The following is a 16486-nucleotide window of genomic DNA, read 5'->3' as shown; positions in this document are numbered from 1 at the left end:
ATGTCCTATATTCAAAACGACTCCTCAAGAACAAGAGCAAACAAGCTCGCGAGCCGCTGCCTTCATCACGACACGGGAAGCCAAAACCCGAGAGAGCCGGCCAAGCCGACGTGGGTGGAAAGGGATCAGATGTAAACAGCTTAACGCGGGCTGCTCGCTTCCCGCGCCGTGTTTTACATATGTTGGTCTCACTTGAGTGGCTGTGTGAAAGACAGTCGGAGTCTAGCGGAGCCAAACGTCCTGTCTCTCTCTCTCTACAGGCCGGGAGAGCGTGTGACGGTTTATCAACCGTCTGTCCTTCAGGGCCTCTAATCATATTTATGCGTGTTTAACTAAGCCCGTCGCCTCGCTGCGTTCACCTCCTGGTTTCCACAGAGAGCGAGATGTCGTGCGAGCACTGTGCTGTTATGATGTGCAACGCATTAGTAAATTTTAAATATGAATCAATGGAGAAATGCGGCATAGGAGTGTCCTGTCTCATATCTGATCCTCAGAGTGTAATTGTAACAATACAAGACACATTTAGACTGAATTACAACACTAAATAAACACAAAAATTACTTGCTTGGAAACCTGCTTCATGCATGGTTAGGAGCCATTTTGCTGTCCGTTGACCTAGGCCTGGTCCAAAACTGGACTTAAATACAGATTGGACATTTAAGACTAGTACAACCAATCAGTATATGCTTAGACTTCTACAATTTTCTTGACCCTATAAAGTTAACAATCTTAACTGTTACACAAATTTCTAAGGTCTCTAAATGATCAAAACTTTGCTCACAAACCTGTTGTAAACTATCTCTTACAAGAATTTTGATAGTTTATATCAAATTTTAGCAAGTAAAAGGCCTTCTTGTATGGTTTTAGAAACATTCAGGTTATGGTTTGTGTGTCTTTTTGCTGTGAATAAAGTAAATGCAAGATTAGCTTTTATATTGTTTGTAATGTTTCAAAATGAACATTTACTGAACTGAAGCAATCTGGACTTTAACTGGATTGAAGGTTTACTTGATCCAAACATAATTTCTTAAAAATCATGATAAAATGACTATATCAAATATGATACATAAGGTTTTTGAAGAACATTTCCTTGTTCATCTCTCCATTATCACTGTTTTGCATTGCATTACATGTTTTGACCCCACAAAAACTACACAGCTTTGGTCATAAAACTAATCATTCAGATATCATATCACTAAGACATATCACTGGGAGATACAGAGTGGCAGCTGATAACTATGAGCATGTTATGTAAGTAGTCCGTTATCATGCGAAAGTTTGGGAACCCCTTGCAGAATGTGTGAAAATGTGAATAATTTTAACAAAATAAGAGAGATCATACAAAATGCATGTTATTTTTTATTTAGTACTGACATGAGTAAGATCTTGCATAAAAGATGTTTACATATAGTCCACAAGACCAATAAAATAGCTGAAATTATTAAAATAACCCCCTTCAAAAGTTTAGGAACCCTTGGTTCTTAATACTGTGCGTGGTTACCTGGATGATCTACAACTGTTTTTTTTTTTTTTTTTTTTTATTTGTGATAGTTGTACATGAGTCCCTTGTTTGTTCTGAACAGTTAAACTGAGCACTGTTCTTCAGAAAAAAATCCTCCAGGTCCTGAAGATTCTTCAGTTTTTCAGCATCTTTTGCATATTTGAACCATTTCCAGCAGTGACTGTATGATTTTGAGATCCATCTTTTCACACAATTCAGGACAACTGAGGGACTCAAACACAACTATTAAAAAAATTCAAACATTCACTGATGCTCCAGAAGGAAACACAATGCATTAAGAGCAGCAGGGTGAAATATACAAAAAGCAGGGGGGTGAAATACCAAAAAAAAAAAAAAAAAAAGTTGCAGATCATCCAGGTAACCTCACACAGTATTAAGAACCAAAGGTTTCCAAACTTTTGAAGTGGGTTATTTTAATAATTTCAGCTATTTTTTGGTATTTATTATTATATGTGAATCAGTGTTGGGAAGGTTACTTTGCAAATGCAATAGGTTACAGATTATTCCATTTAAAATGTAATAAGTAGTGTAATTATTTCAATTACTTCATTAAAAGTTATGTAGCTAATTGCATTTGATTACTTTTTAACATTTAAATGTCTAATCTTTTTCAAAAAAAAATTTCTGAACTTTTCAAACTCTTTTTCAAACATTTAAAGCAGGCAGGCCAGACCTTCAAAATCCTTTATCATTTGAATTAAAATTTTAATAATTTAATTTTGAAGCACAGCTACCACAAAGTCAGACTTTAGTACCTCTTTTTACTTTGAGATTGTTTATCTTAGATTAATTTATATTATATTTTATATATATATAAAATATATTTAACTTTATATAACTTATTTATTTATTTATTTTTAATTAACTTACTTAACTAAAAAAAATAAAAATAAAAAAAAAATAAAATCAGGGCATTGTGTATATGTTATATATATATAACAATATATAACAATATACACAAACCCAAATAGGAAATAAAACGAATAAACATGTCCTATTCTGTGTCCGAAACTCCTGAAACACTGGTGTCTCATATTTAAGAGAAGTCGATGCAATTTGGGAAAGAAATCCATCAAATCTGTATGCGTGTTAAAATATTCAGATGCAACTCCCTTTGTAATCGTTAACATTTTCATAAGTCACTGAAAATTAACTACACATTTTTTCCCTCAGTAACAGATTACAATTACATTTATTCTGTAATTAAATTACATAATTCCGTTACATGTAACTAGCTACTCCCCAACACTGCCTTTAATAAGAGCATGTCTGGCCTGTGGTGGCAGACACAGTTGCTTTGGCCAAAATAGGCAGTTTTTGTCCTCTTAACGTTGCCTCAAAATGGACGCCAGTGCCACATTGTTTGAAACACAAAAGCTAAAACACGTCCCCTGATGGTCCCCTTTTGTCTGCTCTGCCAGCTGAGCTGGGAAACGATGGGCTTCAGGAGCAGAGCAGAAGAGTAGTGATCTGCAGTCACACCGAGTTTGGTTCCCTCAGACATTTGAAGACTCTACATTACTCATGGAGCTGTGCACTGACTATAATGAGCTTCATTTTAGATGGTCTGAGATTATAAAAACAAAAACAGACAAAATGAAAGTAGTAAAACAAACCAAAGAAAAAGAAGGATTAGCTCTTTAAAATAGAGCATCACCGTCCATACACAGCTGTCAAGAAGTCACAATCTGGGAGATTGATTTAGCAAGGGAGGTTTTAAAAAGAAAACAATTGTATTCAAGATGATAAAACAAAAAAAAAGTGCATCTGATGCATTAGTATATAGACTAACACATTTTTCAATCACGTACGGATGGAATCCAAATCTGACGCTGATCCTTGCGTGTCAAAACACGCTGAGTTTGCGTCTGTTGAGCATTTGCATCTGTGAACAAAGTCTTCATACATCACCCTTCGTTAAACACCCTGCGTTCAAAGGGATTAGCGTTACCCTGGGGTAGCAATGCAACGTAACACATACGACAACAAGAAAACAAGATTAAGGGCTGTTGTGATAAGAGCTTATTATCAGTTTAGGAGTTTGTTCAAAGAGTGTATATCAAACCACCTGCCGTAGTCTCAACAGAAACCCCTTCAGCTCGAGCCTCTCTGCATGTTTACATGTGGGGCGAGGGGTTTGCGTTTGAACTCCTTGGACGAGATTACCTGTCACCAGCCGGCCACACGGCAGCTACTCTGAATAATAAACTTAGTTCAGAGTAGTTTGGCTGCGAGAGACTACGCTGTTTGTGGACATCGGTTGATTAGCAGAAGTAAAACAGACAATGTTTGAAAAACAGCAAAAAGTCTTTTAAAAGTGGACCTTAAAAGTGAAACGTTTTCAACACCTATGTGATCTTAAATATTTGTGAACCAGGAAACTTAGCAAGAAAGATTACATTATATGGCATACTAAGCAGACTATTTCTCAGAGCCTTGATATTAAAATAATGCTGTCTACTTTAAGTTAAGAGAAGCGTCCTGTCACTCCTGACATAAGCGATCAACTGCTGAAAGGGAATTGAGTCTCACTATTGTATTTCTTTTATTTTTCTTTTTCCCAATTGAGTGATAAAAAGGGTAAGCCCACATCAAGAAAAGGCTTTCCCTCTCGCCTCTGTCTGGCCGTGCAGACTCGTACGTATGAGGCCTGTTCTTTGTTCCCTGTAGAGACTCAGAACTCTTTTTAGTGAAAGCTCTGGCTTTCTGAGGCCCGTGTGAAGTGAAGTCCCAGAGTGCTGAGCTGCAGCGCCAGACACGCAGCTATCAGACGACTTCCAAAGCTCTGAAGTAACCTGGATCACATTGCAGTTTTACACATATACTCACTGGAAACCTCCTTAGGAGGTTCCTTTGACCAAACAAAAGTAGATCAAATCACACCAAAACTATCTTTGCACTGCACTCAAAGAGAAAGTGCTAAATCAAAGCTGGCTCCAATTATATGCTGGAAAACATGCATTAGTAACAGATTTTAAAGGGTTAGTTGACCCAAAAATGACAATTTTGTCATTAATTATTAAACCTCATGTCGTTCCAAACCTGTAAAACCATTGTTCATTTTCGAAACACAATTTAAGATATTTTTGATGAAATCTGAGAGCTTTCTGACCTTGTATAGACAGCAGCACAACTGACATGTTCAAGGCCCAGAAAGGTAGTAAGGGCATTGTTTAAATAGTCCATGTGACATCAGCGGTTTAGGTTTTAACCTTCATGAAGTTACGAGAATACTTTTTGTGCGCAAAGAAAACAATATTATGACTGTTGTTGTGCCAGCTGTGGTATAATCCCCTTAAAACTCCTTTAGGATTTATAGGATTTTGGGTACATTTGGACAGGCCCCTTTTCTAAACGACCCTATTATAGCTTTCCAAAGGATACATTTCAACCTTTTTTTGATATTATTGGCTTAGAGAACCCAGAGAAATATACTGCAGTGCTTTTTCTCAGACCTTTGGGGCCGTGGAACAGGCCTTGGATTTTATCAAAAATATCTTAATGTTCTAAAGATGAACAAAGGTCTTACGGGTTTGGAACGACATAAAAGTGAGCAATTAAAGGCTGAATTTTTATTTTTGGGCAAACTAACCCTTTAATATCAAATGGTTAACCATACATGGTTAACCTGTTTTTCCCAGACACATCCTAGCTGGGATTTCGAAATGCCTAAAATGCCTAAAATGTCCAGGTTTTGTTTTTGTTTTGCCACCTTCTGGCATGCCATGATTGGTCTATTATGTACAATACCTGCATGTTATTGGTCAAACTACTTTTCTGTTATTACCAAAAATTGCACATTTTTGGCAATTTAAAAAATCCCAGCCAGGACACGTCCCGGAATATGGTCACCCTATATAAAAGTGTTGGTAACAGACTTGCCTAGCAGCTGAAAAACTGAACCAAAATATACCCGTGTACAATTTAACAAGCTATTGCCTGAGCGTTTAGATGCACAATGAAAAAAAAAAAAATGATTGAAAAACTAAAAACGTGTCTTACCATTAGGCCCTTTTCCTCCATTGCTGAGGTCGTCACAGAGCTGGCGCTTTTGAGCGCTCTTGAACTCCTTCAGCGAGAGATAGAGCACCTTCCGCACCACTCGCTCCTCCGACCAGGGCATCCCATCATTATCATCCTGTAAAGAGAGAGAACATCAGCACTATAGCAGAGACCTCATCAGCACTCAAGACACTGACATCAATGCAGCTGCTCGTGTAAACAAAATCAATCTACAGCACTTAGATACAGAAAGAGACAGCAAAAGTCACACTTAAATGCTCACAAACACACACTCCTCTGACAAATATCAAATGCTGTTATTGTGATGGTTCATAATGACTTGATTTTCCTTCTTCCTTAGGATCAATGATTTGTTTGATCTTGGGACTATTTCAAAAACTGCATCATCTTTTAGAGAGATTTTAAGAATGGAACAAAGAGAAGGACTTCCTTTCCAAAAAATACAGTTTCCTTTCCAGACAACAATCCTTGATAACAATTCTGAATCTATCTATAGAATAATTTTCCACACAGGTCAGGTTCTCACAGGCATGCTATAAATAAGCCATTTTCATTCATTAACAGGTTTGCTTGTAGACCTTTACCAAATGGCAGGATTATTTAACATGGCATATTTGATAAACAGCAGTAGTGTAGTAGCCAAAAACTAAAGCAATTGCAATAGAAATATTAAATTAAAAAGAACAGAAAAATAAACATGTTTAAACACAGTGAGTACATCAGGTTTTCAGTGGAATTCATCTGTAGATGAGGTGAAAGACACTAATGGTAGCAAATAACCGCATATGTTGACATTCAAAGAGCCAGTTAAAATGTTATTTCCCACACAGACAATAACGGCTTCCTCTCTCTCTCTCTCTCTCTCTCAGAGCGCTCGTCTCGAGAGGGGAACTACACACATTCCTGTGCCGTGGGGGAGTTGTGTTACTCACAGTTACCGTACTGTAGGAGAAGCGTGTCACTAATAAAGTAATGAAGACTTCTTCACGTGAACAAGAGAGACAATGCTATATGACAAAAACAACACAATCTGACCTCGGTTTACTGTTACTAAACTAAATTCTGGAAAGTGTTCTCTCCGTGTGACGCTGTAGCCTAATGCATGGGGGAAAAAGACCTTCAACAAAAACTGGTGCTACCAAACTAGATTCTTAAATGTACATTACGTGGCGTTTGCATGTGCAAAACCTGCCTCTACAGTGCTAGGATGTTGCAAGTGGTTTTCACAGTGATTCTAAGCCTTTGAAAAGAACCAAGGCACATTTCTGTATGTTTGCTATGATATTTCAAAAGAAAAAAAGGCTTTGTTATAAGATTTATGTATTTGAATTGCATATAAACTTTCCAACCATTTTGATAAAAAAAAACAAACAAATAAACTTAATGTGATGCATGTTTGTCAGACATGTGTAAATTAAATGGGTAGGAAACTACAGTACTAAGTACTGTTGCAAATTTCTGCAACAGTACTTATAAACTGAATGTGTTTTAAACACACAATAACTAAGTTTGTTTACTATCAGTATATTCAGTTTGTTTCAATTTCATACACTTTAACTACCTAAATATCGCTTTTTTCACAGCTAGCTGTATTTTAACTGTATTTGTTTTTCTGTTTACTGAACAAATGTAATTGTTTTCACAATTAACAGATTTATATTGATTCTAAGCAATTTGTCTTTAAAAGATATACTAATCGAAATTTTTGCTGTGTGTGTTTTGTATTTCTCAGTTATTTCTGTATTTTGTGTTTTATGTTGGTCAACTATGTTTTTTATGTGCTTTATAAATAAGCACTGCAATGTATTGTAATTTGAATAATTATTTAAATAAATTCAAATAGATTAAAATAGTAAATAATGAACTACAGCAAGATATTTTGCCATGTTTCATTTATGATGTATACTCCACATTTAAGTTAGCAGTATATGATAAAATTGTGTAATCCAAATGGATGAAAATGTAGGCCTAAATCTTTACTTATTGAAGTTCTGTCCTTTATATGGCTTAAGTTTACTGATTTATTCTCACCTGCTCACACATATCACTTAATAAGCCACTCAATAAGCCACACACAAAAAAAAAAAAATATTACTGAAATCTCGAACACCAAGTTACTATAACAGTAATCACTTCTGTAAGCACCGCAAACACTTACTAAAACTTACTGCACGACATGACTTTAGTCAATTTAATGATTTCGAGACCTGGACAAATTTGGAGGAAAGGCCCAATTAGAAGTGCAAGGTTGGCACGGTGGCATTGTTTCCTGTGGGGTTAAGCAGAAGGCGGGGCTTAGGGAAACAAAAGGCATGGGAGTGTGTGCGTGTGCGAGTTCCTGTGCGGGGGCTGACACTGACAGGTGAACATCAGATCTCCCAGCAGACATGTCAACAAACACACACACCTCGAGACTGCTCTACGCACTGATGCGCTGCAGAAGCCTGACAGCGGCTGATTGGGCGTGTGGTGTGTGAAACCACCAGAGCACCTCGTTAGAGACACACACACACACACCTGCAGACGCTCACGAACACACAGAGAGAGCGCGGCTCAAAATAGCCTGCATGCAAAGCCGCAGCTCAACCACAGCGTTGTTCTCACAGACACCAGAATTAGCAAGCGATACAAAGTATCAGTTTTAAGAATTAACTACGTATTATTGCTCTAATGCGCCACGCTAGGGTCCTACGCCAAGAGACTGCAATAATATCAGCGTGCGAGTGCACGTAGAGCGCTCCGCGCAGACGGCGAGGTGGGCTGAAACACTCAGAGGCGTGATGCTGTCACTGGATCCCAGGAGCACAATCCAGCAGGCTGCCGGGTAGGCAGCAATTACCCCGCACTCGCTATCACCTCGCGGTCTGGCGCAGAGCCAGCGCTGAATAGAGTATTACTCCTCACGGCGCACACACACCTCTCCAGTCTGAAAAAAAAAACAAAACTCTTCTCTCAACTCTGGGAGCCGACCACGAACGCTTTGCCTTCAAGTTTGTTTTCTTTTTTCCCTTTCCACCCTCCTCTCCCTCCCCCTTCCCTCAAAGCCCTGGCAAGCAGCCACAGTTATTTCCTTCTTGCGCTACATATAGCATTCCAGCTCGGGAAAAAAAAATGCTGAGCTGGATACTGGCGTTAACAGAGCTGTAGGAGCGCAGCGCGGCTCGCTAGCCTGCAATGAAAACAACGATTAGGAGAATGGAACAATCATATTACTGGCCCCAACGTTAAAACGAATGCCAAGTCACAGGGACTCTGCACAACTACAGATATTCAGCGTTAGCTTGTGTTTTGCAGCGTCCATGGATGTGTGAATCGACACAAAGCTTCCAGGAGTCAGCGTAGCAGCTAATTGCACAGTTGTGACAGCAGAACACATGGCAAACAACCTATTCACTTCTCTCTTTTTTTCCCTGAGAGTCAAGTTATAAAGACGCTAATCTCAGAACAGACTCTTCTCTGAGGTAGTTATACCATATGACTACATATTTAATGCTACACTTCAACTTTAAAGGTGTCAGTTTAGCATTTAGTCATGCTAAAAACAATAAGATGATCTGAAACTAACAAGGGGGTTGTGGGTACATCTCATGTCCGTGAAGTATATAAAGTTTTTATATATATATTTTCATCAGTATAAAGCCCCAATGCTTAATTTTCTAGTACACAGTTATTGTTCCTATACACAGTATAGTGTTTCCCAATCACACTACTATATGTTGAAAAAGCCATATCTTTTGTTCAAAATGATGTTCATACAGCTGTCCAATTTTGTAAAGTTGCTCATTCTACTCTGAATTTAAGCATGGAAATGACCTCAAATATAAATTGCCTTAATAATTTTGCCTTCAGTTAGATCAGGTTATCAAGATATTTGTGTGTGCTTCAAAAATAAGTGTTTACTGTGATATATCTTGTTTTATTTGTGTATGAAAAAGCATTGTCAACTAAGTTTTGCTTATGAAAATATATTTCTAAACTAACATATGCTCAGTAGTTCTAGGCTTCCATGTTGAGTACAGGCCCAAAACACTAATAAAAATGTCAGCTAAGTTACCTTTCAACTGTGTTACCCAGTAAAGGTAACATGGTGGACAGTAGCAAACCTAGATGGCATTTTATGCACACATTCATACAGAGCACCTTTATTTATATAGCACTTTATACAATATAGATTGTTTCAAAGCAGCTATGTAAGTTCATGTATAGGTTTTTGGGAAACAGGACAGGACAGAACTTTTTTCTTCACGTTGTCAAATGTACCACTAATTATAGAATGACCCAGGTATAGTATGTGAATAGTCTAGTTACACAAGCTTAAATGTCAAAGCAATTCAAGTATGTCTGTAAGTAAACATAAAACAAGTATGTGTTGCATTGTTAGCATAAATGCAGTAGCCGCTATGCGTCAGCATAAAATGTGTTCAACTTGTTTTCATCAACTAGTCATCTACTGTCACGTTAGAAAAACAGTTTGAAGAGAATCTTGCTGAGCAAGTAATCCAAAGTTTAATTAGACTGTCAACATGTTTATATCTAGCTAACTGAACAACATATCTGATTCAACAGGATTTGAAGGTCACTCCATTGCCCCCCTTGTGCCACAATGATGCAACAATGCAGAGCGTGTTAAAATTTACCTGCCACTCTAGTTTAATCAGTTAAAATTCTAGAGAAAAACTGATGAAACTTTCTAGAGCGCACGTGTGCATGCTATCAAATGAAGTAAGCCTACATTTTGAAAGACTATGCGTTCAGTTCTAAACGGAAGTACACTTTGGACTTAAGAATCATATACAGGAAGCTAATCTGCCTACAGTGTGCACAGACGCGTACCAACCTGTCAAATAAAATTTGTCACAAAGACAAGCATCAGAAAGCTGCTTCTGGCAGTTAGCATGACGATGCCAGGCTCATTCATATACTGGCAGAGTTGGTTGGCAACACCGGTACTCAGATGTGACGAGACACCGAGAGCTGGCACAAGCTAAGAGACGCCACTTACCCGCGGCGCACATACGAACACTCACCCTGCCTCTCAAAACCCCCTCTGCTCCATCCCGAAGGAGCTCGGAGCCTCGTTAATGAGCACCAGGAGCACATGGGTGTGTGACAGAGCGAGGAGAAGTGTCTCTCATTCACACACACTCATGCACACGCACACCCATCACATAGATGGCCCAAGTGGGACTTGGGGCTCCTAGCATACTGAAAGCGTTCCAATGAGGGCATACGCAATGAAGATGCAGTCAACGAGACAGCAGATACATAACATTACTTGCTTTGGGTAAATGCAAAGTTTCGAAAGATTTAAAGAGGCTAAATTGAACACACAGCATTGTCAGTAACCACCATTGAGCATGCATTTCCTGTACAGCCTGAGAAACTTCTCTTTTTATTGCAATCTTTTTTTGCAAACATCCCCTCCAGACAGGTTGTTCAGCAGCATGTTAGACCATGAGAGCGACTGAATCACCACTTGCACAAACCACAGTGGATGAAGCAAAGGTCTGTTGGCCTTTAAAGGAGAACTCCACTTTCTGAACACCAATTTACAAAAAATTTACTCACCCCCTTATCGTCCATGATGTGCATGTCTTTCTATCTTTAGTCGTGAAGAAATGTTGGTTTTTGAGGAAAGCATTTCAGGATTTTTCTCCGTATAATGGACTTCATTGGTGCCCCGATTTTGAACTTCCAAAATGTAGCTTCAAAGGGCTCTAAACTTTCCCAGCCGAGGAAGAAGGGTCTTATCTAGCGAAACGCGCTAGATAAGTACGTAGTGCCATGGACGCACATCCCAGAGCCTGTGCTACATGAGCTTTTGTGCTTAAAGTATACAAATTTTTATTTTTCAGACGCTAGACGTTTCACTAGATAAGACCCTTCTTCCTCGTTTAGAGCCATTTGAAGCTGCATTTAAACTACATTTTGGAAGTTCAAAATCAGGGAACCAATGAAGTACATTATACGGAGAAAAATCCTGAAATGCTTTCCTCAAAAAACAATTTCTTTACGACAAAGACATGAACATCTTGGATGACAAGGGGGTGAGTAAATTATTTGCAAATTGTTCTGGAAGTGGAGTTCTTCTTTAACAACTGATTAGCAAAGCTGGCTAGTTTGAACTATTTTACCTAACAATCAGACAACAAGCATGCATTCACTAGTTTCCACAGTACAACAACTTGACACACTTAAAAGTTTGAATGCAATGACTATAAAAAATAAAAAAGACATGTGGTGCAACCATTAGGTATATCAGCTATCCAGAATGTGGCAATTGTCCAATACCATCTGAAACCTTTACTTCCACCAATGCTTTTGTCAATCACATCATAAAGAGATGTACATCACTCTGACAATGAAAGGAGCATGAACGAACAAAAGATAAATTCTTTTATCCTCATGTCGGAAGTTCTTCTTGGAAGATGAATATGTAATGACAATGGATTCATTAGCAGGCAGGCAGTCCATACTCTCACGAGAGGCTCTTTTAAAAGAGCACTGGAAGCCTGATCCTATGATCGATGCTAAATATAGTCACAGTCCTGGATCTCATCAACAAAGAATGTAGGCCACGTGCCAACTGTGAGCTTTCTCTTAACATCAAGAAATTTGTTATAACACAAATTCCTCAAAAGACAATGCAAGAGATGGGGAAAACAAGGCCGGGAGAGATGGCCTTCAAGAGCAATAATATGAAAGCACTTCTTTCTCTCTCTCTACACATGTCCTCCAGATGCTGGAGGAAGAAAGGAAACAAGCACACACAGCGGTATTTGCCCGAGATTTGGGTCAGCACCGCAGAGCGTACATCTATGCTCGCTGTGTCTGCCGTAAGCTGACTGAAGGTGATTGGTTGGAGAGCGAAACACGGCTAGAGTCAGCCATGACAAAAAAGTGCTTTTGTTTTGTTTGCTCTGAGCAAAAGCCATGAAGGGGATGACAAAGAGAGGGAGAGAGGTTATCCGGTGCGGGAGGCCAACAGAGGCACCCCATTACAGCCTTTACCTCAGTGCATTGGAATGTCTGCGCAACACGGGCCACTTCAGAGCCAAGGGTCCTTAGGGTCCGTCCTTTTAAAGAGTTTTACTCGCTCTCCTGGGCTCCCACTTTAACCCCTTTTCAACTGACAATAACGAATCGAGATCACTGCTATTGCAATGATAGAGTGCACTGGAATCAAGGGTTGCTTAGCTGGAGCGTGATCCTTGGGAAGCAATCTTTGCTCAGAGTTATGCATCCACACTGCAGCAGAATACATGGCTTACTTTAAAAGGTCAAGGTTAGAGAACAACATTTTTAGAAATAAGTCTTTCACTCCAGGTCTGGAATAGTCCTCAAAACTTGCAAGAGGCTACTAATAAGTGGCAAGGGAGTAGTGTATGCCCAAGAACTCTCAAGGCACTCATACCTGCTTAAATTTAAAGATCCCAGATTCCTTGATTCCTTAAAAGTCATTCTGTCCTCTAGGTATGCTTGCAGTGACTGCACAGGGTGGCAAAAAACACGTCTGTGTCAAGACGGGAACACTGTTATCATTTCCTCTCCGCTCCGCTGATCAGCTCAGCACTGTTGCTGTGCCACGGGCAGCCCACAGATGGACGGCACAACAGAGCTCGACATGCCTGAGTGACAAATTGCCATCGCCAGTCAGTGGCGTCAAGTGCAAAACAACGGCCAAAATGTAATAGATTTATAAGAGAGCCAGGCGTTTCATTTTAACAGAAATAAATAAATGCCAGGCTGAATTACAGGTTATAGGAGAGAGCTGGCCACCTTCAGAGCTACAGCTGGCCCAATAAACAGAGGCTTTAACAACAAAACCTCTATACACAACGACCCTGGACTGGGGCCCCACAGTTACGTCTGCTAGCGAACATAGAATAGAAGCTGGCCAGGGTTTTGCTGATGAATTAACACAACAGATCTGTACCACAGTGAAAAGGCAGATAGGATTGCAAGAGGGATACAAAACAACATGGGGGAAAAAAATATACAGTCAGAGAGATACAGCATCTAGACCAGTGGTTCCTAACCACATTCCTGGAGGCCCCCCAACACCGCATGGTTTCCATATCTCCTTAATTATACACACCTGATTCAGATCATCAGCTCCTTAGTAGAGACTCCAAGGCCTGAAATAAGTGTGTCAGACAAAGGAGAGATGCAAAATGTGCAGTGTTGGGGGGGACTCCAGGAACGTAGTTGGGAACCACTGATCTAGACAATGGTGCTTGAGTTGATGATTACCCCTAGACCAGGGGTGTTCTTTCCTGCTCCGGAAGGACTACCTTCCTACAAAGTTTAGTTCCAAACCTAATTGACCACCCCTGAACCAGCTAATCAAGGTCTCCTAGGACAGTGGTTCTCAACTCCAGTTCTCAAGGCCCACTGCTCTGCACATTTTATATGTCTCCCTCATTTACCACACCTGATTCAGATCATCAGCTCATTAGGAGAAAGATCCTTGAAATGAACTGAGTGTGTCAGATTCAGAAACATGCAAAACGTGCAGAGCAGTGGGCCCCCGAGGACTGGAGTTGAGAGGCACTGTCCTAGGGTGTATCCGAAATGGTCCCATATACCCTCATTCATCGTTCACCTCAGTCTACTAATTTAGTCCACTGAATTAGTGAATATATATAGGTATGGGGGCAATTTTGGACACAGTCCTGTCTTTTCTGTTATCAGTTATCCTCATGTCATTCCAAACCCACAAGACCTCAACAGAAAGTTTAAAGAATGTTCATACTGCTCTTTTCCATGCATAGCACGTAAATCGAAACCATCAAGTTGAAGTAGAAAATACAGAAACTTCACTGAAAAACGATCAAATCTCATAATAAGCCTAATTAAATTACAAGCTCGGGCCCAAACCAAACTACCTTTAGAAGCTTACCTAGACACATAAAGAGGGCTAAATCAATCTAACTCTCTGTTGTGGTTCATGAAATTTCTTAACAGCCTAGGAGAGGCTGAATGAAGGATATTAATGCAGGGTAAATCTAACCAAACCCTCTCCTTCAGTCAAGAGTCTGAACAGGCCTGTCCCAGCCTGCAGGAGACCACACACCTAAAGAAGCATCTAGCTGCCCTCTAAACACATACAACAAGGATCATGTGTTTAAAAGGATGACACCATACAGTCATGAGCAATTAAGACTGCCCCAAATGAAACCATCCTGCAGACAGGAAGGAAAGCTCTAAATCAGCCAGGAGAGCGTGTGGTCCTCCTGACCTTTCTCAGATCAAACAGTTCTGCAATCTCCTGACCTGGATATGAATGATTGTTTATTTTATAAAGGAATTGTGTCGGAAGTAACATTAAACTTGGCACAATGTCCTTGTGACCAAGCTCTTCAAATGTGTTGTCATAATTTGGCTAAAGAAAATCCAAGACTTTAAGTCTACTCTACCACATACAGAACGCAAACCAACTACTCAGTTGTAATTACAAGGACAAGCCCAAATGAGTTTTCCACGCAGGCACGTACAAATGTCTCCCAAAAGGCTTGAAGAATCCAAACCAGGTTAACTTGATCTAATAAAATAGCTCAGTCTTTGAAGACGCCAACCACACCACAGTTTCTTTTTTCTACCATTCCCACAAAATTTACATTTTGGGCAGCATGGAGGCAGAATTCAGGGCAAGATTGCCTGCTCAACTTTACCACAAGCAAATGAGACTGACATCAGTCAGTTTGTGGGACCAGTTTGATATGTTTGATTTAGATCAGGTAGGCCCAGAAGGGACCTGCTGACTTTTTTCCACATTTTGTGAGCCAAGTTTGGGGGAAATGCCAAAAAGTCATTATCCAATCAATCAAAACAGCAAATTTTGTCGAAGTGTAGCACTTGTGAGAATGATGACTGCTCTATTTCTGCTGAAATCAACATGGCTTTCTGTGGATTTCAGCATGTGCTGATTTAGTGTCTGGTCATGTACTTATAAACCACACAGAGCGTTCAAGAATTGATCATGTGTGTTTAAAATGTCCAGAATACCACACGCACACAGATGAACACAAGTGTGTGAGTGCTCAGGACTGAGGAAGTGGTGTGTGACTAGGAGAACCCCACACATTAGACGTGGTAAAGCATGAGAGATCTCAGAGCTCACAGTCTTACCGGATCAATACTCTCAACACCAGCAGAATGAGAGGAGATTATAATGTAGCATTCACTGACTAACACATCCGCCTCAATCTTTTAAAAGCAAAACATAACATGTAGCATACATCTGTCTCCACAAGACATTAATGTAACATTTCTACAATGCATTCACCATCAACATTATAGTGACTCAAAAGATAAACAGAATGACATGAAGTTAAATCAACCAATATGGCACACACACATTACCGGAGGGAATTAAAGTCTGTCTGACTTTGTGTGTGTGTGAGATGACATTTGTGGAGAAAACGCCCTGTGGAGTTGGTGCAGAGATCAGCCTTATGAAACTGGAGAGTTCCTGCCGGCACTGTGTGAAGTCTTAATGCGGCTCTGCTAAACACGTTTACAGCACAGCACCGCAACCAAACACTCCAAGGCCCCCACCTCTCTGTCCCTTTAACACTCTTTTTTCCTCAATTTATAAAACTTCGCATTCTGCCTTCCTTTCTTTTGATGAGAGATTGTCTAATGGATCCGACAAGTCGCCCCACAGCCTGTGCAAGCCTTTAATAAATAAACGCCGAGATTTCTCCACTGCCGCAGCAGTTGGAGAGGAACAAAGCTGAAATCAAAGAGTGTAATCAGCACGGAGGGATTTCAGAGGAAATGCAACTCTTGTTTCTCCTGGGTGGCACAGGAAGATGTATACAAACCCACAACAGCCATGCCACCCACCCTAACACAAACACACACAGATGGAAGGAAAACAGATTTTCAAGTGTGTGAACCGGTTTGAGCTGAAGGCGGAGCTTCAGTGATTGGCAA

At 39.9% G+C, this 16486-nt stretch overlaps 1 protein-coding gene across 1 annotated transcript in view; it reads right to left on the bottom strand.

Moving 5' to 3' along the window:
- The window catches only part of jarid2b (jumonji, AT rich interactive domain 2b), a 119776-nt gene that overhangs the window by 55964 nt on the left and 47326 nt on the right, over positions 1-16486 (bottom strand). The window contains exon 2 of the mRNA XM_051137228.1: positions 5525-5660. Coding sequence (XP_050993185.1) covers positions 5525-5660 — 136 coding nt within the window. The remainder of the gene's footprint in view (positions 1-5524; positions 5661-16486) is intronic.

The sequence above is a fragment of the Labeo rohita genome, chromosome 19 (assembly GCF_022985175.1).
Source record: "Labeo rohita strain BAU-BD-2019 chromosome 19, IGBB_LRoh.1.0, whole genome shotgun sequence".
Classification (NCBI taxonomy): domain Eukaryota; kingdom Metazoa; phylum Chordata; class Actinopteri; order Cypriniformes; family Cyprinidae; genus Labeo; species Labeo rohita.
Note: the sequence above shows the minus strand (reverse complement) of the source record. Positions and strands in the feature narration are given on the sequence as shown.